This window comes from Miscanthus floridulus, chromosome 11 (genome assembly GCF_019320115.1).
Source record: "Miscanthus floridulus cultivar M001 chromosome 11, ASM1932011v1, whole genome shotgun sequence".
Taxonomy (NCBI): Eukaryota; Viridiplantae; Streptophyta; class Magnoliopsida; order Poales; family Poaceae; genus Miscanthus; species Miscanthus floridulus.
This window is the reverse complement of record NC_089590.1, coordinates 56,623,902-56,646,254: the sequence shown is the minus strand read 5'-3', so window position 1 is coordinate 56,646,254 and position 22,353 is coordinate 56,623,902. Positions and strand designations below refer to the sequence as shown.

At 43.2% G+C, this 22,353-nt stretch overlaps 1 protein-coding gene across 1 annotated transcript; it reads left to right on the top strand.

Annotated features, from left to right (window-relative positions):
* On the top strand, positions 1-4,787 carry LOC136490823 (MA3 DOMAIN-CONTAINING TRANSLATION REGULATORY FACTOR 1-like). Its single transcript, XM_066487009.1, has 4 exons — positions 1-175; positions 308-483; positions 2,561-2,655; positions 2,747-4,787. The coding sequence occupies exons 2-4, from the start codon at positions 345-347 to the stop codon at positions 4,508-4,510; spliced, it is 1,998 nt and encodes a 665-aa protein (XP_066343106.1). The 5' UTR covers positions 1-175; positions 308-344; the 3' UTR covers positions 4,511-4,787.
* The last annotated feature ends 17,566 nt before the right edge of the window (positions 4,788-22,353 follow it).

Below are 22,353 nucleotides of genomic sequence, written 5' to 3'. Positions count from 1 at the left end.
GGTGACCGGGTGAGGCCGATAGATAAAACGAGAAACTCCCTCTCGCCCCCTCTGCCCCCCTCGCGTCCCCTCTCGCTCGCGAACTCGCCGCGCGGCGGAAACGCCACGCCCGGGGTGAGATCTGCGCCGGCCTCCGCCGTCCTCGTCACCGCCCCGCGGCCTCCGATCTCCACAGGTGCGACCGACGCCCGCTCGTCCCGGATCGTCCTGCGCTGCGCTCGCAGCTTTCGGATTCGATTTCGCTCGATTTTGTTGCTGATTTTTGGTTCCTGTGTGGCGCTGTGCTGTGTGCGTACGTGTGGTGTAGGGCGTGCGGAGGAGGAGGAGGACGGGGGCAGAGGGAGATGGCGGCGGAGGAGGGGGCGATGTCGCCGACGAGGATGCTTGCGGAGGGGCACCTGCGGGTGGCCACCGGCGGGGGCGCGCCGGCGGACGGCGGGATCGCCGTCAGACACCTCCCGCACCATCACTCCACTAAGAAAGGTGACCGCTTTTCATCCGTACGAGTATATCTTTCGCTCTCCTAAGCACCGATTGTGTTATGAGATGCTACTGTGGCCAAATAAATGTTTAGAGTCGCTGTAGATACTGAACTTGAATGGAAATGTTTGGTTCTGTTGTTGCTTGAGGTTTTGGCCCTTAGATGCTTCCCCTATGGTCAGCACTGGTCATGATAGGAGAGGGATCTGTTGCCGTTAGGGCTGCCCAATCCTTGTTGCCCTGCGTGCAAATAGGTTATCTTCAATCAAGTTCAGTGATGTGTTTGAAGCTGGTGGGTATATTTCAGCATAGCATGAATGCTAGCGACTTAAGATTGTTTCTTTTTTTTTGGAAATGCTTATTTCCGCACGCCCGCGAGGGAACGTTTCCGCGCGCATGCACGAGAAGACAAAAAAAAATCCAGGACAACTCACCCATCACTACCACCGCCACCGCCGGATAAGAAGGCCGCGCTGTATCGCGATGGCGCTCGCCTTCTCTCTCCTTCTCTTCTTTCTCAACTCTGGCGGGATTAGAAGGGGCTCGGGGGAGGCAGTCCGCCCAGGCGGTGGGGACGGCGGGAGGGCGGCATTGGGGTTCCAGCGGCGTAGTTGGTGGCCAGGCCAGGTCGGGGTGGGGGCGCCCATAGCCATGGCGGCGGCGGAAGGGGGGGGGGGGGGGGGGGGGGGGAGGGGAAGAAGCAGGTCTCCGCGGGCGGTGGGCAGCGGCGGGGGCGAGGACGAAGACGAGGAGGAGGGCGGGGCTGAGAGGTGGGTGGCGCGGCCAGCAGCGAAGGAGCCGCTGGCCGGGGGTGGCGGGGGAGGAGGTGGGGGTTGGAAATGATTGGCTATGGTGTCTAGTGATTCTAGGCTCTCGTGCACTTGTCCGAAATGATTGGATCCCTGATTTCATTATGAAGCAAAATCCTTGCACCTCAGAAATCCAACAAAGTTAGAGCGCCCCTGTTTCCTTTGGGAAATAGTTCGTGCATTTGGTAACTCATTGGTCAGGTTTTCAATAGTGCCCAAATACTCCATGATTGATTGCTATATGTCATCAGATCTTTGGAGTGGCTTAAGCTTGAGCTTAAAGCCGACCAAGCTTCTGTCGGTACTGATGACATTTTTTTAATTGACAGAAAGGGTCGAAACACTCTATAGTGTTGATTTTTTTTTCTTCTAATTGGAAGTTACATTGTAATGATGTGCTATGGGCCAGCAATTATTATGCATTTGTCCGCTTCAAATTTCAGTACATGTTGAAGTTTCTGTTCTTTTGTTTCACAACCAATAGATATTTATGGCTAAGTGTTTGGGGATACTTAAGTTTGAGCACAAAGCTGCCATAGGATAAACCCAAAGTATGTGCCTTTCCTTCTTTTTTCTGTAAAAAGGTTAACTATGATTTGTTGTGAACCTCAAGTTATATGAAGGTAGTTTATTGGGTAGTTTTTTTTTGTTCGCAAACAGAACCCTTGTGGTCTGAATGAAATTTATGTGATATGTGCACCCTTAAAATTTTGGTGTCATTGTTTCAGTGGCATGGTTGTATGATCCATTTCTTAAATATCATGTTCAGCTGTGGCTGTCTAGACAATATTTAACTGTTTATTATGAATGCCTAACTTTTTGGCTCTTAGCAAGCCATGTCTAACTTGGCGTTTCAATGTCTTGTTTTGGCATTTTTATTTTAAAATCATCTGCACATTTCTTGATTACATGTTTGTGACTTTGCAATATGAATTTGTGAACATGGCAACTGAGAATCATTTATTTGCTATTGCGATGCAAATTGTGATGATCAGTAAGGCTTGATACTTGTATTTAGCCTGTGTCACGTCTTGCCAGAAAATAAGTAGAGCAAGTTACTAAAATTTATAGTCTAGAGCACGCAAAACCTGGCTATCTATATATAGAAGTGATGGTGATGAAATGGTTATGTATGAGGCATGTTTATATTTAGAAGCGGTAATGATGAATTGGTTATGTGATTTTTTTTAGTGTGGTTTGACTACATGCAATGCTTTTCTAGGAGGGTTTCTTTCATGCTGGTATCACCTAACTCCATGGTTTTATTTCAGATGGTGTTGGTGGGAAAACTGAACAAGACAATCATGAAGGTGTTGATTCTTTACCATCTCAAGAGTTGAAAAAACTAGCTAATGGGAATAGCAAGGTTCGATATACACTCCATGATGTTGCTTTCATTTATTATTTGTTGATATGGTACGCTTATTTAACAATGCTCTGTATCAATGCAAATGCAGATTCCTGGTACATTAGATGACTATAGAAAGCTTGTAGTTCCAATAATTGAGGAGTATTTTAGTACAGGAGATGTGGAATTTGCAGCTTCTGAGCTAAGGGGTCTTGGATCTGATCAGTTTCATTATTACTTTGTGAAGAAGCTCATATCTATGGCAATGGATCGCCATGACAAAGAAAAAGAAATGGCATCAATTCTGTTATCTTCTTTGTATGCTGATCTACTGAGCTCCTACACAATCAGTGAAGGTTATATGATGCTTCTGGAGTCTACAGAAGATCTGACTGTTGATATACCAGATGCTACTGATGTCTTGGCAGTTTTTATTGCACGGGCTATTGTTGATGAAATTTTACCTCCTGTTTTCCTCACTCGAGCTAGAGCACTACTTCCAGAATTTTCCAAGGGCATTCAAGTTCTGCAGGTTGTTGAAAAGAGCTATTTGTCAGCTCCCCACCATGCAGAGTTGGTCGAACGCAAATGGGGTGGAAGCACACACTTTACTGTAGAAGAAGCAAAAAGGAGGATTCAGAATATTCTCAGAGAGTATATTGAGAGTAGAGACATAGATGAAGCCTTTAGGTGTATAAGAGAGCTTAGCCTTCCGTTTTTCCATCATGAGGTTGTGAAGCGTGCTCTCACCTTTGGTATGGAGAACATATCCTCGCAGCCATTAATCCTTAAGTTATTGAAGGAGGCAGCTGCAGGTTGCTTGATCAGTCCTAATCAAATCTCAAAGGGTTTTTCTCGACTAGCTGAGGGTGTTGATGACCTGAGTCTTGATATTCCTTCTGCTAAAGCTCTTTTTGACAAGCTGGTTTCAACAGCTATATCTGAAGGATGGCTTGATGCTTCTTTTGGTAAATCTGCTGCCCCTGACGAAGAGATGCAAAATACAAGTGCTGTAAAGGTGAAGCGTTTTAAAGAAGAATCTGGCCACATAATTCATGAGTATTTTCTCTCAGACGATGTCCCAGAACTTATTCGAAGCCTTGAAGAGCTCTCTGCTCCAGAATTCAATCCCATTTTCCTCAAGAAGCTTGTCACACTTGCTATGGACAGAAAGAGTAGAGAGAAGGAGATGGCCTCTGTACTCCTTTCTTCACTGAGATTAGAATTGTTTTCGACTGAAGACATCATGAAGGGGTTTGTAATGCTCTTGCAGTCAGCCGAAGACACTGCCCTTGACATTGTGGATGCTCCAAGTGAACTTGCCCTCTTCCTAGCTAGGGCAGTGATTGATGAAGTATTAATTCCGCTGAATTTGGATGAAATCAGCATTAAGCTTCGCCCGAACAGCAGTGGTAGCCAAACTGTCCAGATGGCCCGTGCCCTACTGTCAGCTCGCCACTCTGGTGAGCGGATACTGCGGTGCTGGGGTGGTGGCACTGGATGGGCTGTGGAAGATGCCAAGGACAAGATCACTAAGCTCTTGGAGGAATACAACACGGGTGGTGACCTGGGAGAAGCCTGCAGATGTATCCGTGATCTTGGGATGCCCTTCTTCAACCATGAGGTGGTAAAGAAGGCACTAGTCATGGCGATGGAGAAGCAAAATGACACCAGCATCTTGGCCCTGCTGCAGGAGTGTTTCGGCGAGGGGCTGATAACCATCAACCAGATGACTAAAGGTTTTGCTCGTGTCAAGGAAGGCCTTGATGATCTGGTCCTCGACATCCCGAATGCCCAGGAGAAGTTTGGAGAGTATGTGGAGCTCGCAACAGAGCGCGGCTGGCTGCTGCCGACCTTCGCCTCCATTCCCTGAGCTTCCACCACTGGCGATACCTTCCCTGTGTGTACATTTGTGCCCATGATGTCATTAGCTCCATACCAAAGTTTTCCTGTTCCTAGTTTACTTATGTTATCGTATACTGGAGGATTGTAGGATGGATGTGGTGTCACTTGTTGAGATAGTGTTCTATTGGTCTGGTCTGGGAGGGTACTTTTGAGAGTTAAAAGAATAAAACCATTTCGTTTCAGGTTATGAGATGTATGCCGTAACCTTTGGTATTTTTGTAACTAGCTCCGCATGGTTTCTGTTTTTTCCCCGTATCTGGGCATCTGCCCTTACAGCAATGCTGCTCATTTTCTCCTACTCGGTTTCGTGTATAACTATAACCATAACTTAACTATATATATATTATATACACTTTCTTTAACAAGCCAGGAATTCCTGGCCTCTCAGGGTACTGTAGCTGACGCGAAGGTTTTTATATTTTATATATTTTTTTTTTCCCTTTCCACTTTTTCCTTTTCCCATTTTTTCTTTGCTTTTCATTTCCCGTTTCCCCTCTGCGTGTCCATGGATTCTGGCGAGGTTGTCAATGATGGTGACATCTAAAGGTGAAAATGGCGAAAAAGATGGTTTCCGGTGCTTCTCGTATACGGACAGTAGCGAATACGAATACAGCCAATACGACTACGTATTCAAATATGCATTTTTTTTCCCATAAACTTAAAGTTGGAGGAATTTGGTAAAACATTTTACATTGTCGAACAAAGGGATTGGATTAGTTAGTAGTCAAACAGTTTACATTTGATAAATGGCGTTAAATTTATAAAGAAATATTCCAAATAACTTAAAAGTCCGATATGGTTGCTAAATTTAAAAACACACTCCAACTCAATTTTGATGGTTGTTTTGGTTGATATGGTATGTGGCTCCACATATATATTTTAGTCTTACCATTTTTATTGAATATTTGGTTCCTATAAAAGATCTTAGATAAAAAAAATTAACTAAAAAGTTTCAGATTTATTCGTGTCTCCATCCAAGGTTATTTGGAAAATTTAAAAGTTCAAATTTCATAATCATAGAACTTAAAACAAATATTCGAGGCTCTAATAAACGGTCTCAAATTAAAAATATATAAACTATAAAGTTATAGATCATATTAAACTCAATAACTCTGGTATAGACCATATCAATATCCGAGATGATTTAAAAAAAACTAAAAATTAGATTTTAAAATTAATATAAATTAAAATAAAGAGTAAAACATGTGAGAAGTCCTTGAACTTGTCCCAAGGTGACACATACCCCCCCCCCCCCCCCGCCTCTTAAGATGCATTTTTATGTCTATGAAGTTGTCTTTGTGTCTAAAACACCAATGTGCAAATGTAAGTACTTGTCTAAAACACCGTTGTTCATTAGGCATAAGATAAATTGTTTGGTGAACAAAGGAGAAGTGTATTTCCTTTGTTCATCACCAAAACTGATAACCAGTGTCAAAATCATCTTTTTTTTCAAAATTAGGTAGGCCTTTAGAACCATAGCCTTCATCGTCATCACCATCGTGGTGATAGTCTTCACCGTCATTGTCATCTTCATCCTCATCTCCATGGTTATAGTATTTCACACTAATGCTTCCCTATAAAAAATAATTAGTTAGGAGTAGCAAGAGAGTTGGCACTGTAAAAAAACAGCAAGACTTCATTTAATTTAGTTTTATTGTTACTTCAAAAAAGTGTGTCCTATGGCTTGACTATCAATAGCAAGATACAATGATGATCTTTTAAGCAAAAACCTCAACAATACTTGTTTCATGGTTGAAAGGTCCTAAATAGCTAGAGGGGATTGAATAGCCTATAAAAAATCTCTACAAATTCACTAGAGCAATTGGTTGGAACACTAAATGGCGTAATACAATTTTGCTCTAGCTTTACAAGGGTTGCAAGCCACCTATACCAATAATTCTAGTTACTATGATCCCTAGATACACACAAGCCTAAGTCACTACTCTCTAAGTTAGTGAGCTCTCAAAAACTAACTAAAGAGCCTCACTAACCAAACTAACAAGCTCTCAAAGGCTAACTACACTAAAGAGCTTGACTAGGCAAGAATGTAAACAAAGTAAATACAAGAGAGCGTATAGGGTGATTATACCGCCGTGGCAAGAGAGATGAACCAATTAATGAATACCAAGACAATCACCGGGAGAAGTCCAATGCACAAGAGACAACCAATTTTTCTCCTGAGGTTCACGTGCTTGTCGGCACGCTAGTCCCCGTTGTGTCGACTAACACTTAGTGGTTCGGCGGCTAATTGACATCACACCAAGCCTTCACTAGGTGCTGCAAGAACCTACCACAAGTGAGGTAACTCAATGACACGAGCAATCCACTAGAGTTACCTTTCGGCTCTCCGTCGGGGAAGGTACAAGACCCCTCATAATCACCGGGAGATGGCCACGAACAATCACCAACACATGCCAATGCTCCTCCGCTGCTCCAAGCCATCTAGGTGGTGGCAACCACCAAGAGTAAAAAGAAATCTGTAGCCACAATGATCCCCAAATGCCACTAGATGCAATCACTCAAGTAAATGCACGAGGAATCACTCTCAATCTCACTATGATGATCAATCAATGATGGAGATAAGTGGGAGGTGTTTGCTTAGACTCACAAGGATGTCAAGAATGTCAAAGTGCCAAGAGTGTGAGCCCAAGGCCGACCAAGAGCCTTAAATAGGCCCCCAAGAAAATAGAGCCATTGCTCAGTCGGGGACCGACCGGACTCGCTTGACCGAATGCACCCCTACGTCCGGTCACCAGTGTCTGGTCCACGGATGGCGTCCACATGGCGCCCTTTGAATCTCACGCGTCGGATCTCAACGGTCACTTAGGCCTCGTTCGGTTTACCTTATAATCCACACTATTCAGCTTGTTTTTTCAACCGGAACAGTGTTTTTCTCACAATAATTCAGTTAGAACAGTGTTTTCAGCCAATTCAGCCAAGTTTCAGCAAGCCAAACGGGGTCTTAATGTTCACTCATGCAATTAAGTCATGACTGGACTCGCCTCTTGAAACGACCAGACTCACCACAGCGTGGCGTCTGATCAAGTACAGAAAGGCACCAGAGAGGATTTCAGGCAACCGGACGCGTCCTGTCACGTGCGACCAAACTCGCCGGTGCGTTTGGTCCTCTCTGCACCTCCACACTACGCCAACGTCAATGTACACCAGTCACGACCTGACGCACCCCCTGCGCGTCCGGTCGCGTGCTCGTCCCTGTGTCTGATCGTGAAGCCGAGCCACACCTTCTTTGGACCGAGTGACCGAACTTAGCTTCAGCGTCCAGTCTAGCGTCCGATCACACTGTAGCCCCCTCGGCCAAGGGCTGCGCCACCTAGGGTTTAGTACCGAACACGCCTAGTCATTCCGAGACCAGTGTCTGGTCAGCACCCTTCGCCTCCTTTTCTTTTTCTATCTCCTCAAGCACTTCAGCCTTGCTTCCAAGTTGCTAACCACAAAGTGTAGAACTTGTGTGCACGTGTGTTAGCATTTTTCTAAGCATTTTTCAAGGGTTAATTGTTAGCACACTAGGTGTCTAATGCATATGTAAGAATCATGTCACCTAGTGGCACTCAATAACCGCTTAGCCAAAGATTTCCCCTCTTTATAGTACGGCTATCGATCATAAACACACTCACACCCTCTATGGTGCCTTGAGTGCCAAAACAAAAACCTATTTGATATATTTGCCTTGATCAACCTTGTTTTTGTTTTTCTCTTTCTTCTTTTCTAAGTTGGAGCACTTGATTTTCAAGTTTGGTCGCCACCATCACCATGACCATCATCTAGCTTCACCACTAGGCTTTGGACCATGATCTCTTGTCTACACACTTAGCTCAAGGATTAGTCCATAAGTTTCATCAATTATCCAAAACCAAACTAGGGCTTTCAATGGTCCCCATCGAAATCATTGATAGATATAGTTGATATTAACCTGTTCAGTTTCATTTCCACCAACAATGTCAATACTCCCTATCGGGGACCATTATTAGGGTACCCAAAGAGGAGGAGCTAATAGTCATCAACATTGATTCATCTGAGCAGTCAAGAGCGCGATTATAACTCCAACCGATCCCTAGATGCGTAGGCTCCGTCTTGCCCGACCCTTGGGGGCGGGCTCCGTCTCGCCCGATCCCGAGGCCACAGGATCCACCTCGCCTAACCCCGAGGCCGCAGGCTTTGCCTCGCCCGACCGCTGGGGGCAAGCTCTGCCTCGCCTGGCCTCTAGGTCGGTAGCTCTGTCTCGCCTGACCCCTCAGGCGAGGCTTCGGTCACCTCTGTGAGCTCGTTTCTTCGCGATCTTGCGTACGGCTTGGTTCCTATCTTTGTGCTTGACTTTGCTTGATATCTTGGGTCTTCTCTTGTGCTCCCAGGGTCTTGCTTATGGTGTTGATCATCGGATCATCACGTCACCTTCGTCCAAGTCACGTCTTGCACCCTATTGAACTACAAAACAATCACTTGCAAATTCATTAGTCCAATTTGGTTGTGTTGGTCATCAAACACAAAAATCCAAAGTAAATGGGCCTAGGGTCCATTTTTCTTACAATCTCCCCCTTTTTGGTGATTGATGACAACACGACCAAAGCAAGCAAATAATAAAAATTTGGAATTTTAAAAACTCTCTACTTGCTAGGATGCAATGAAAGGAACAAGGTTATATGATGCTAAAAGATACTACTTGTAAGACTAGAAGATACCACTTGAAAACTTATCTTGCCCTTGCAAAAATCCCCATGTGGTATTATGGATTTAAGCCTTGCTTCCTACAAATTCTCCCCATTACATAGACTAATCCATAATCCACTATCCTCCCTTTTTCAGACCATTACCACTTGTAGACCATTAGTACTTGTAAATTATTATGATCTAGCTTTTGGTCCTATAAATTAATGCTTGCTTTTGGTCCTCTAAATTCTCCTCCTTTGGAATCAAGCACCAAAAAGGAAGACATTAGTAGCACAAGGGAGGGTCAAACTTTATGATCCTTTGTATATAGAGTGGAATAGGTCACAAAATTTGACTCTCATATTATATAGACTAAGCTCCCCCTAAATATATACATACATATGGTAGAAGGCAAAGAATATGCATAATTGGTAAATTATTACTCAAGGGAATTTAATCTATATAATGTATGGAGAAAGCATATAAATATCAAAATAAAATCAACACGATGATATTGGTTTAGAAATACCGCATGTGGAAATCAATTTGATTTCTACCACTTGCAATTGGTGGTGGATATTTGAAGTATGATGCTCAACTCTGGGGACTCTATTTTCCTTGCAATGAGACTACTGCACACATGATAAGCTTGAAAAGATGTTAGTCTCAAAGCATCCAACTTGTAGAGTAACCTCCTAAAAGCATCTAGGCCCCTAGTTGGGTTTCAGTGATTAATGACAATACATGATTACTGTGACTAATATGTGTTTTGCAGAGGCAATTAAGTTAGGTCATGGTAATAGAAATTGATTGGGCAATCATGGTTGTCATGCCCCTACGATGAAAATCGTTTCAGTTTTCAAAAGATGGACGACAAGGTTAAGGATGGACTAGTTCTAAGTGTCGTTTGGTGTTGAAGAGACACTTAGAGTAGTTTAGGACTTTGTTTTTCCTTTGGCCATACTATTAAGGGGGATATGGACGGGTAGCTTGACCTATGTGAGTCTAGTGGGTTAGGTGTGGTGCACACTTGTTAAAACTAGCACTAGGTAGCTCTAAAATAGCCCTTAGATCAATTGGAGCAAACTTCATTCACATATGATTGCGAGTTGGAAGTGAATGGAGGGTCAAATACTGACCGGACGTCTGGTGCGATCGGATGCTGAGAGGTGAGTGACCGGACGCTGGGTCCCAGAATCCGATCGACTCCAGTAAGGTTCCAGAGAGGGAAAATCATGACCAGACGTGTTCGGTCACAACTTCAACACTGGGTTTCGGAGAGAACTGACTGGAGCGTCTGGTCAACTTGACTGGAGCATCCGGTCACCCCGCAGAGGCACATAACGGTTTGTTTTGAATGAGGGGTTATAAATACTTCCTCTATTCACTCAAGGGATCACTTTTACTCATTCCAACAGTTGAGAAACACCCTTGAGAGTGCCAAGAAGAGCAAGGTCCTAGTGAGGTGATTGAGATTTGAGAATCCAAAAAAAGTCCTCATTAGTGAAAGCAAGAGTAGCAAAGTGTGCATTCACCCTTCTCATTAGGCTTGTTGTGGTCAAGTGAGAGTTCGTGCTTGTTACTCTTGGTGATCGCCATCACCTAGATGGCTTGGTGGTGATTGGGAGCTTGGTGATCATCCGATGGAGCTTGTTGATGACTCAACTCAAGTTGTGAGCGGTTGTAGGTGATTCACCATGATGGAGTGCCAAAGAATCAACCTAAAGGGAGCACTTGATCCTTGCACGGATCAAGGGGGAGCTACACCCTTGCGTGGGTGCTCCAACGAGGACTAGTGGAGAGTGGCGACTCTCTAATACCTCGGCAAAACATCACCGCGTTCCTCCTTCTCTCTTTACTTTGAGCAATTCAATTCTTGTCTTTACATTCATAGAATTGCCATGCTAGAGTAGGATTGAAACTTAGGTGGTTAGACTTTTTGTGCAGTAGAACATTAGAAACACTTTCTAGGCACAAGGGATGAAGTGGGCTAACCGTAGGGTTTAATTATTACAAAGAAATTTACAATGAGCCCAATTCACCCTCCCTCTTAGACATCTTGATCCTTTCAATTGGTATCGGAGCCTTGTGCTCACGAAATTAGACTTAACCATCTACAGAAAGATGTCTCACGGGGATGGTCCTCCTCCTATCTTTGAAGGGGATGATTTTCCTTATTAGAAAATCCACATGAAGGCGTATTTAGAAGCTCTAGATGTTGGAATACTTAGAGCCGCCTCACAAGGATTCCCAAAACCTTGGGATCCCACGCACCTTCAAGGCGATGAAGTAAATTATGAAAAATGGAATGCAAAGGCTTGAAACACCATCTTTAGAGGCCTTTGCAAAGATGTGTTTAATCAGGTGATGAACCACAAAGACACCCATGCACTATGGTCGGACATTTGTGCGCTCTATGAGAGAACAAAGAGCGAGCGTGAGAAACACTATCATCTTGTCATGAAAAAGCTAAATTCTTTTGAGATGCTTCCTAAAGGGAGTGCTAATGAAATGTACTCATGCTTGAATGTTCTTGTAGAGGAAGTCAATGGGCTTGGACTTACTCAAATGCAACCATCCGACATTGTAAGAAAAATCTTGAGTGTCCTCCCCATTGACAAATATGGGCATATTGTGACCGTGCTTCATCAAGGTGATCTTTCCACTGCTACACCAACATAAATCTTGGGAAAGATCAATGCTCATGAGATGTACATGCACATCACACCACAAGATGGCTCATCCTCTACTAAGAAGAAAGACAAGGACTTAGCATTCAAAGCTAGCCAAGAGAAGGGCAAAGCAAGGCTTGAGTATGAGAGCTCAAGTGATGATGAAATTAATGATACAAGTCTTGCTCTCATGGTGAGAAGAACCACCAAGATGCTAAAGAAGCTTAACAAGAGTGGCATCAAGTTTGATGGTAAGAAAAAGAAGTTCTTCACTAGCTCTAGAAGGAAGCCAATCTTGGAGATGGATTGCTACAATTGTGGAGAACTTGGTCATCTAGCACACCAATGCACAAAGCCCAAGAAAGACAAGTACAAGGGCAAGAAAGATGACTCAAGTAATGAAGAAGAAGATGAGAAGAAGAAAAACAAGCCATACAAGAAGAAGGATGGCAAGAAGAAGGACTTTCACAAGAAAAAGAAGAATGGCAAGGCATACATCGTCGGTGATTGGCTCACGGACATTGATTCATCAAGTTGCTCATCCGATGATGATAGTGATAATGAGAAGGTGGCCACCATTGTGATTGACTCTTCATCATCTTCACAGACACCACCGCCATCATCCTCTACACACCTATGCCTTATGGCCAAAGGTGAACGCAAGGTATCAAATGATGATGATAGTAGTGGTGATGATCATGCTAACAATGATGATAGTGATAGTGATGATGATGAATATGAATCACCTTCTTATGATGATCTTGTTAAATTGCTAAATCAATATACTAAGATCATTAGAAAGACTAGAGCTAAGAATGACAAGCTAGAAGCTAAGAATGATTCTCTTTTAGCCAAATGTGATATAGCCGAAAAGGCTAGTGTTGAGCTTAGAGAAGCAAATGATGCTATGTCATCCAAACTCAAAGAGCTCAAATCTTCTAAGAAAGAGCTTAAAAATAAACATGATAAACTTGAGAGGATACACAATGAGCTCATCACTAGCCATAATATGCTAAAAGAAGAATATACCAATCTTAAGATTAATCATGATAATCTTGTTATTGCTCAAGATTTTTTATCCAATGAGCCACATGATGCTACTAACGATGTTGTTAAGATTGATATAGCTACATCATATGATAATTTGATCATTGAGAGCATTGAGCAAAGTTCTAGTAGCAAGGGCAAGTAAGTGGTTGAGACCGATAATTATGATGAGTATGTCAAGCTCAAGAATGATAATGAAAAGCTCAAGAAAGATCTTGAAGAGATCAAAACCCACAACACTATTATGCTAGAAACTCTTGATCATGATGGTGATTTGATTCTTGAGAATGAGAAGCTTAAAGAAGAGAACAAGAAACTCAAGGAAGAGAAAAATAATGATGCACTTAAGGAAGAGAACAAGAAGCTCAAGTTAGAGAAAGAGCATCTCAAGATTGGATTGAGCAAGTTCATAAGAGGCAAGCATCTTCAAAGTGAGCTACTAATGAACACCGTCATAAAGATGGATAGAAGTGGCATTGGGTATTTAGCAAACCAAGAAAAGAAGGCTCAAGCTCAACAACAACAACACAAGTCAAAGCCAAAGCCAAAGAGGTGTTTTAAGTGTGGACAAGAAGGCCACTTTGCCCATGAGTGCCAAACTCCACCACCACAACCCTTGCCCAAGCATGCTAGACCTTTTGCTTTCAATGCTCATTACCTGCTTAGAAAGGACTCTAGTAGAAAGATGAAAGTTATGTTCTTAGGACCTCCCAACAAAAATAGACCTAAGAAAATTTGGGTTGTAAAGTCACTTGTTGAAAAAGTCAAGGGCCCTCAACAAGTTTGGGTTCCTAAAGCTTGATCTCTTGTGTGTAGGTGAACTACAAGACCGGTGGAAGTCATTGGATAATTGATAGTGGTTACACACAACATATGACCGATGATCCTCATATGTTCACCTCACTAGATGAAGAAGTAGATGGACAAGAAAGAATCACATTTGGAGATAATTCAAAGGGCAAGGTTAAAGGATTGGGCAAAGTGACAATATCAAATGATCATTCAATCTCAAATGTGTTATATGTTGCTTCATTGAGCTTCAACTTGCTATCCGTTGGACAATTGTGTGATCTTGACTTTCAATGCCTATTTACTGAGAAGGAAGTGGTTGTATCCAAGAAAGATGATGATCAAGTGATATTCAAGGGATTTAGATACAACAACCTATATCTAGTGGACTTCATCTCCGAAGATGCTAATTTGAAGACTTGCCTATTCACCAAAATAACACTTGGGTGACTATGACATAGAAGACTTGCTCATGTTGGGATGAGCTCACTCAAGAAGCTAATGAAGAATGATTTGGTGAGAGGGTTGAAGGATGTGAAGTTTGAGAAGGACAAGCTTTGTAGTGCATGTTAAGCCGGCAAGCAAGTTGCAAATACTCATCCTACAAAAGCTTTCATGTCAACTATAAGAGTGCTAGAACTCCTCACATGGACTTATTTGGACCAATAATATACAAGAGTTTGGAAGGAAATCTTTATTGTCTTGTGATTGTTGATGACTATTCAAGATATACATGGGTGTTCTTCCTTCATGATAAATCCAAAGTTGCATCATGCTTCAAGAAGTTTGCCAAGAGAGCACAAAATGAGTTTGAAGTAAAGCTCAAGAAGATTAGAAGCGACAATGGGAAAAAATTTGACAACACAAACATAGAAGCCTATTGTGATGAAGTTGGGATCAAGCATGAGGTCTCCTCAACATATACTCCTCAACAAAATGGTGTAGTTGAGAGAAAGAACCAGACATTGATCACTCTTGCAAGAACAATGCTTGATGAGTACAACACTCTTGAAGCTCTATGGGCAAAAGCTATCAACACCGCTTGCTATGCATCCAACCGCCTATTCCTTCAAAAGTTTCTTAGCAAGACACCTTATGAGTTGTTCAATGGGAAGAAGCCGGACATCTTCTTCTTTAGAGTGTTTGGTTGCAAATGCCACATCTACAAGAAGCGACAACACCTAGGGAAGTTTTAAAGACGTTGTGATGTTGGTTTTCTTGTTGGTTACTCATCAAAGTCCAAAGCATATAGAGTATTTAATCATGCCACTGGCTTAGTTGAAGAAACATATAATGTGGAATTTGATGAATCTAACGGCTCCCAAGGAGCACATGAGAATCTTGATGATGTAGGTGATGAACCATTGAGGGAGGCCATGAATAACAATCCAGTTGGAGACATCAAGCCTAATGATGAAGAAGATGATGTACAAGTGATAAATCCATCTTCTTCATCAAATCTGCCACAAGACGGTGATAAAGATGGAAGAGTAAAAAATAAAGATACTCGTATCTCCCATGAGCAAATAGTGACACAAGCACATGATGTTGATGCTCCACAACCTCCCCCTCAAGTGGTTGATAGAAGAAATACACCTCTACTACAAGCTCATCCACAAGATCTTATCATAGGGAGTCCATCAAAGAGAGTAATGACTCGCTCTCAAAAGCTTGCTTCGTTTATTGAACATCACTCTTTTGTCTCTTGCTTTGAGCCTACTAAGGTAGAAGAAGCTCTTCAAGATCTGGATTGGATAAATGCTATGCATGAAGAGTTGAACAACTTCACCCGCAATGAAGTTTGGACTCTTGAAGAGCGACCACAAGGTGCAAGAGTCATTAGAACAAAGTGGGTGTTCTGCAACAAGTAAGATGATCAAGGTATTGTTGTGAGGAACAAGGCAAGACTAGTTGCAAAGGGGTTCTCTCAAGTTGAAGGTTTGGATTTTGGAGAGACCTTTGCACCGGTTGCAAGACTAGAAGCCATTCGTATCCTCCTTGCATATGCATCACATCATGAAATGAAATTATATCAAATGGATGTGAAAAGTGCATTTTTAAATGACTTTATTAATGAACTAGTCTATGTTGATCAACCTCCTGGGTTTGAAGACCCTAGATATCCTAATCATGTTTATAGGTTGTCCAAGGCGTTATATGGGCTTAAGCAAGCCCCAAGAGCTTGGTATGAGCGCCTTCAGGATTTCCTCATTAAGAAGGGCTTCACCATTGGGAAGGTCGACACCACACTATTCACCAAGAAGCTTGATGGATATATGTTCATTTGTCAAGTGTATGTTGATGGTATCATCTTTGGATCATCAAATGAAGAGTCTTGCAAAGAGTTTGGTGAATTGATGTCGAAAGAGTTTGAGATGTCAATGATTGGAGAGCTTACATTCTTTCTTAGTTTTCAAGTCAAGCAAATGAGAGAAGGGATTTTCATCTCTCAAGAGAAATATACTAATGATCTTCTCAAGAGATTTAAGATGCATGAATGTAAGCCAATTAAGACACCAATGCCAACTAATGGACATCTCGACCTAGATGAGGGTGGTAACACGGTTGATCAAACTATCTACCGCTCTATGATTGGTAGCTTGTTATATTTAACTGCATCTAGGCCCGACATCATGTTTAGTGTGTGTATGTGTGCTAGATTTCAAGCTAATCCTAAGGAAACTCATTTGATTGGCGTTAAAAGAATCCTTAGGTATCTTAAGCACACATCAAGCATTGGCCTTTGGTATCCCAAAGGAGCTATATTTGAATTAGTTGGCTATTCTAATTCGGATTATGCCGGTTGCAAAGTTGATAGAAAAAGCATATCCGAAGGGTGCTATTTGCTTGGTAGATCACTTGTGTCTTGGTCCTCCAAGAAACAAAATAGTGTAGCTTTGTCCACCGCCGAAGCGAAATGTATTACCGCGGGTGCTTGTTGTGCACAAATACTTTATATGAAATAAACTTTGCTAGACTATGGTGTAGTTCTAGAAAAAGTACCTCTTTTATGTGACAATGAAAGTGCAGTAAAACTTGCAAATAATCTGGTTCAACACTCTCACACCAAGCACATAGATATCCACCATCACTTTCTTAGAGATCATGTTGCAAAAAATGATATTTCATTAGAAGGTGTGAGGACCGAGGATCAATTGGCGGATATCTTCATTAAACCGCTAGATGAGGTGACTTTTTGTCGATTGCGGAATGAGCTCAATGTTCTTGATTTTAGCAACTTCACTAGAAAATGAGCTTGTGTTGTCCCTTGCATTGCATTGTAATATACAACATGTTTAATCTTTGGTAATGCATATAGGGCTTGTCTAACATGGTTAAGATAATCGACGTAAAGCGTGTGAAGAAGGTTAACCTTGGATCAAACTTGATAAGCAACTAGATTTACTTTCAAGTATTGCATTGCATATGCATGAATGTTGTTTTGTCGTTTCTCTTCAATCGCCCTTTTATTTCCTATTTTCTTAAAAAGAATTATAGCCTAGTGCAAAATATTTTGAAAATTTTGAGGGTTTGAGAGAGGTCACTCACATTAGTCCCAATTAGTGTTTATTTGGGTCTTATTGAAGTTGGGACTTGATTAGGAACAGACAACGCGAAGGAACTTTGAAGATTTGCTGGAAAAGAGTGACCGGACACTGCACGAGACTCTAAAGTCCAGTGTTCGGTCAGTTCACAGGAGGTGAACCAATGCTACGATGGAGTGACTGGACTCTGCTGCTCAACGTCCGGTCAGAAGGCGTTCCTATGTCCAGTCGAGCGAAGACGTTCCTGCGTCCGGCAAGCCCTCGATTCTAATTTCATACCTAATGCTTGCTTCTTTGGGTTTCGTATCTTTAGATGTATATTAAAATTATTCATATATCCAATCTATTCCATTGTGTAGCGAGTCGGTGTTTCTGAGGTCACTTTGGTAGTTGTCAGTCAACTCGGGGCCAAGCTCGCGAGTACGGATCGAGGCCAAGCCTCGGAAGTGACAGTTGGTAGTTGATTCTTATCAGTGTAGTTGTTCTTTTCAACTCCATCAGATGGCTTATGTCAAGAATGTTGGAGGTGGTCCCGATGATGAGGATTCGAGGGCCCCACCTCATCTGCCTTCTGAGGCAAAAGGCAAGGCAACCAAGAAGCTTGCAATGAAGAAGCGCAAGTATCTAGATGTTAATACAGTGAGAGCAGCCGCAGTTGCAGCCACCGTAGAGCTTGCTGAGAGAGGAGGTGCTCGGAGTGGTGTTGTCATTGTAGATTAGCTTTCACTAGCTTAGAGGGCTGCTGTCCAGGAGGTTGAGTGTCGTCATGGTGGTCCAGCTAGGACAACTATGATTGGAGGACGGCGTGTCGCTATAGATGAGAGTTAGTCTTAGGAGGAGCCACAGCAGCAGGCATAGCCAGCAGAGCAGACTCAGGAGGGACAGCAGTTAGAGGAGATAGAGCAGGCACCTCAACCATAGCTTTGTCGCTCTGGTCATACTCGTACCTAGGTGACACCGAGGGCAGAGACATAGTGGAGGGGTTCTCATCCACCTCCTAGACCATAGACTCATCTGGACTTGAGGGCCGCCATGGCCACGCAGGTGCAACAGCTTAGGTTTGTTTAGTTTGAAGAGTGGTTTCCACCGAGGCAGGATGAGTGTGCATCAGAGGGCTTCTACACACCACTGTAGTAAGATTTTTATAATGCATATCTTAATAGTGGGGCAGCATTCAGGTCTCAGAGGGTGTGCAACATTAAGTCCATTGTAGCAGCAGCTAGAGAGCATATTCGCCCTTACCTATGTTACTTGCCAGGGCTAAAAGACTTACTCGAACGAACAGGCTTATATGTTCCATCTTGGGTCTATGAGTTCTATGCTACACTTTGGATTGACCCGCAGCATAGATTTATACACTTTGCATTCAGAGGCAGAGATTATAGGCTGATGAGCTTTAGCGTCAGAGAGATTCTCAGGCTCCAGGAGCAGCTCGTCCGGCTACATGAGGTGTGCTATGGTTAGACAGCGCCTCCGAGACGTCCTCATGATGATATGGTGCCTCCTACAGATTTGGTCCGTCATTGTTTCACAGAACCATTCGGCGAGGGGTCGAGCAGGACACCTAGTGACCTCACTCCTATAGCTAAAGTGCTTGATGCTATCATGAGGAGGACACTACTTCCAAGGATGGGATATTACAAGGGATTGACTCACACTCAGTTCAGTTGTGGCTACTAAACTCTCTAATGCAGTAGACTGTATTTGATATTTGGGATCTCCTACTATCTAAGATGGAGAATACTATTGCAGAGGGGTTCAGAGGTCACCAATAGTTGTCCTATGCTCACTGGATTACATTCTTGATTCACAGAGCAGTTATAGTGAGGCCACCTGAGATGTTGGTAGAGTATAGTGGTGCTACTACAGAGTTCCCTACATACAACATGACTCAGATGCTCCGCCATAGTGCAGTGAGGACACCTAGCTAGCCATGCCATCGCCTAGAGGTGCCTAAGACTGTAGCCTAGTAGGATGAGACTATCAGGGGTATAGCAGCTACAGAGGAGGAGGAGCTTGATGCTCAGCACGAGGGGATGGTCGAGAGCGACCTTAGTGATAATACTGATGATGACTACTAGGACATCCCTCAGATGCCTCCATGATGACATGACCATGAGGTCGGTAGCTCTAATTCAGCTCCACCTGCACCGTAGATAGACCCCGCTCTCCTTGCTATACTTGAGCGGATGAGGCAGGATCAGGCTTGCCAGACCTAGGAGACCGCTACTATATTTGCATAGTTTCAGACCAGGCAGGATGAGTTTCAGCAATAGTAGTAGGCGATCCAGCAGCAGCAGCAGGCTATACAGTAGCAGCAGTAGGCCATGCATCAGCAGCAGTTACTCGGATTTATGCAGCATGTCATCTCTGCTATTGGAGCTCCACGGCCACAGCATACACCTCAGCTTGGTTAGCCTGCCACCACTTCACAGACTCCAATTGTATAGCCCAGTGGGCTTTAGAGTTAGGGATAGACTGCTACTTAGTTTGCTTCACCTACAGAACAGGTGTCCCAATGGTTTACCTCGCCAGTGCCAGCCCCGCAGTTCATACCTTTTCATACGGGCTTCACACTGGCTCAGACTTCCTCGCTGCTTGTGACAGATACTACAGTCTCTAGGAGCCTTGGTGCTACCTTCAGTGAGTTGATAGGGTAGCCTACTCCGCCATTTCTACATGTCCTAGGTCCTTCCACAGTTGCACCTATTACTAGGACTACAGAGACGCTCCCTTCTTTAGTTGCATCATCAGAGCCTCCTGTTACAGTCATACCTACAGAGTCTCAGGCTACACCTATCCCTGATCCGACCTAGACCGCTTCAATATTGCTTCTAGCTACAGAGGGTCAGACAACTCAGAGCTCAGGATCAGATGATGATGGCACATAGTTCCAGCTCGCTCCTCACACCTCAGCGCCTGACTCGTTCGCTATAGCCCCGCCGACCGACCCTTAGGTTTTGCTATTTGACGCCAAAGGGGGAGAGGGATCGAGTATGTTAGACTTAGGGGGAGCGATTCATTTAGGGGGAGTTTATCTATAATATTTGGTCTTTTATGTGTGATACACTATTATGCATTCATGTGTTTACGTTCATGCATCGAACTATATTTATATGATAGTGATATCTACGTGATCGTGATTTTTATGTGATATGTGACATGTGTGCTCTCTACTTTGAATTATTTATGTCATATCACTTGTGTTATGCTCATTTGCTTTGCTTTCGTGTTTTACTCCGATGCAAATGAGCTTTATTACTTATACTCATGCTTATTTCATATTTTTTAGTACATTATGTTGGCTTAGGTCATATAAGCTTGCCTAACTCTTTTGTTCTTATTGTCAAAAGCTTATATGAACCAAGCATGTTAAAAACCTTATCTCTTTCAGGGTGGTATTGTCATCAATCACTAAAGAGGGGGAGATTGAAAGCATCTAGGCCCCTAGTTAGGTTTTGGTGATTAATGACAATACGTGATTACTGTGACTAATGTGTGTTTTGCAAAGGCAATTAAGTTAGGTCACGGTAGTGGAAATTGATTGGGCAATCATGGTTGTCATGTCCCTACGATGGAAATCATTTCAGTTTTTAAAGGATGGACGACAATGTTAAAGATGGACTAGTTCTAAGTGTCGTTTGGTGTTGAAGAGACACTTAGAGTAGTTTAGGACTTTGTTTTTCCTTTGGTCGTACTACTAAGGGGGTATGGATGGGTAGCTTGACCTAGGTGAGTCTAGTGGGTTAGGTGTGGTGCACACTTGTCAAAACCAGCACTAGGTAGCTCCAAAATAGCCCTTAGATCAATTGGAGCAAACTTCATTCACATATGATTGTGAGTTGGAAGTGAATGGAGGGTCAAATACTGACCGGATGCTGGTTCCAATGTGACCAAACGCTGGCGTAGAGTCCGATCAGCTCATTTGATCAAGGTGAAGTCATCTGGTGCGACCGGACGCTGAGAGGTGAGTGACCGAATGCTGGGTCCTAGCGTCCGGTTGACTCCAGAAAGGTTCCAGGGAGGGAAAATCGTGATCGGATGCGTCCGGTCAGTGCTGATTAGATGCTGTACAACGTCTAATCACAACTTAAACACTAGGTTTCGGGGAGAACTGACCGGAGCGTCCGGTCAACTTGATCGGAGTGTCCGGTCACCCTACAAAGGCACATAACGGTTCGTTTTAAATGAGGGGTTATAAATACTTCCTCTATTCACTCAAGGGATCACTTTTGCTTATTCCAACAGCTGAGAAACACCCTTGAGAGTGCTAAGAAGAGTAAGGTCCTAGTGAGGTGATTGAGATTTGAGAATCCAAAAGAAAGTCCTCATTAGTGAAAGCAAGAGTAGCAAAGTATGCATCCACCCTTCTCATTAGGCTTGTCGTGGTCAAGTGAGAGTTCGTGCTTGTTACTCTTGGTGATTGCCATCACCTAGACAGCTTGGTGGTGATTGGAAGCTTGGTGATCATCCCGCGGAGCTTGTGGATGACCCAACTCAAGTTATGAGCGGTTGTGGGTGATTCACCGCGACGGAGTGTCAAAAAATCAACTCGTAGAGAGCACTTGATTCTTGCGTGGATCAAGGGGGAGCTACACCCTTACGTGGGTGCTCCAACGAGGACTAGTGGTGAGTGGCAACTCTTTGATACCTCGACAAAACATCGCCGCGTTCCTCCTTCTCTCTTTACTTTGAGCATTTACTTTGAGCAATTCAATTCTTGTCTTTACATTCATAGAATTGCCATGCTAGAGTAGGATTGGAACTTAGGTTGCAAGACTTTTTGTGCGGTAGAACTTTAGAAACACTTTCTAGGCACAAGTGGTGAAGTGGACTAACTGTAGGGTTTAATTATTATAAAAAAATTAGAATTAGCCCAATTCACCCCCCCCCCTCTTGGGCATCTTGATCCTTTCACCTCCTCCTAAATTTGTGCACACAAGTATAGAATACTTGTAGGAAACATGCACATTGATTTTGGAATAAAAAATACCACTTGAAAGATGTCATCACATGAGTGTGAGAGTCATTTTCGAAGACGATATTAGGGAGAAATTATCTACAATTTGGACTTTGGCACATATTAGATGAAC

What these genes read in the sequence shown, in the direction of transcription:
- LOC136490823 (XM_066487009.1), top strand. Translation starts at nt 345, where the DNA reads ATGGCGGCGGAGGAGGGGGCGATGTCGCCGACGAGGATGCTTGCGGAG. An exon ending in CCATCACTCCACTAAGAAAG is followed by an intron (nt 484 to 2,560) that starts GTGACCGCTTTT and finishes GTTTTATTTCAG; the next exon opens with ATGGTGTTGGTGGGAAAACT. An exon ending in TAGCTAATGGGAATAGCAAG is followed by an intron (nt 2,656 to 2,746) that starts GTTCGATATACA and finishes ATGCAAATGCAG; the next exon opens with ATTCCTGGTACATTAGATGA.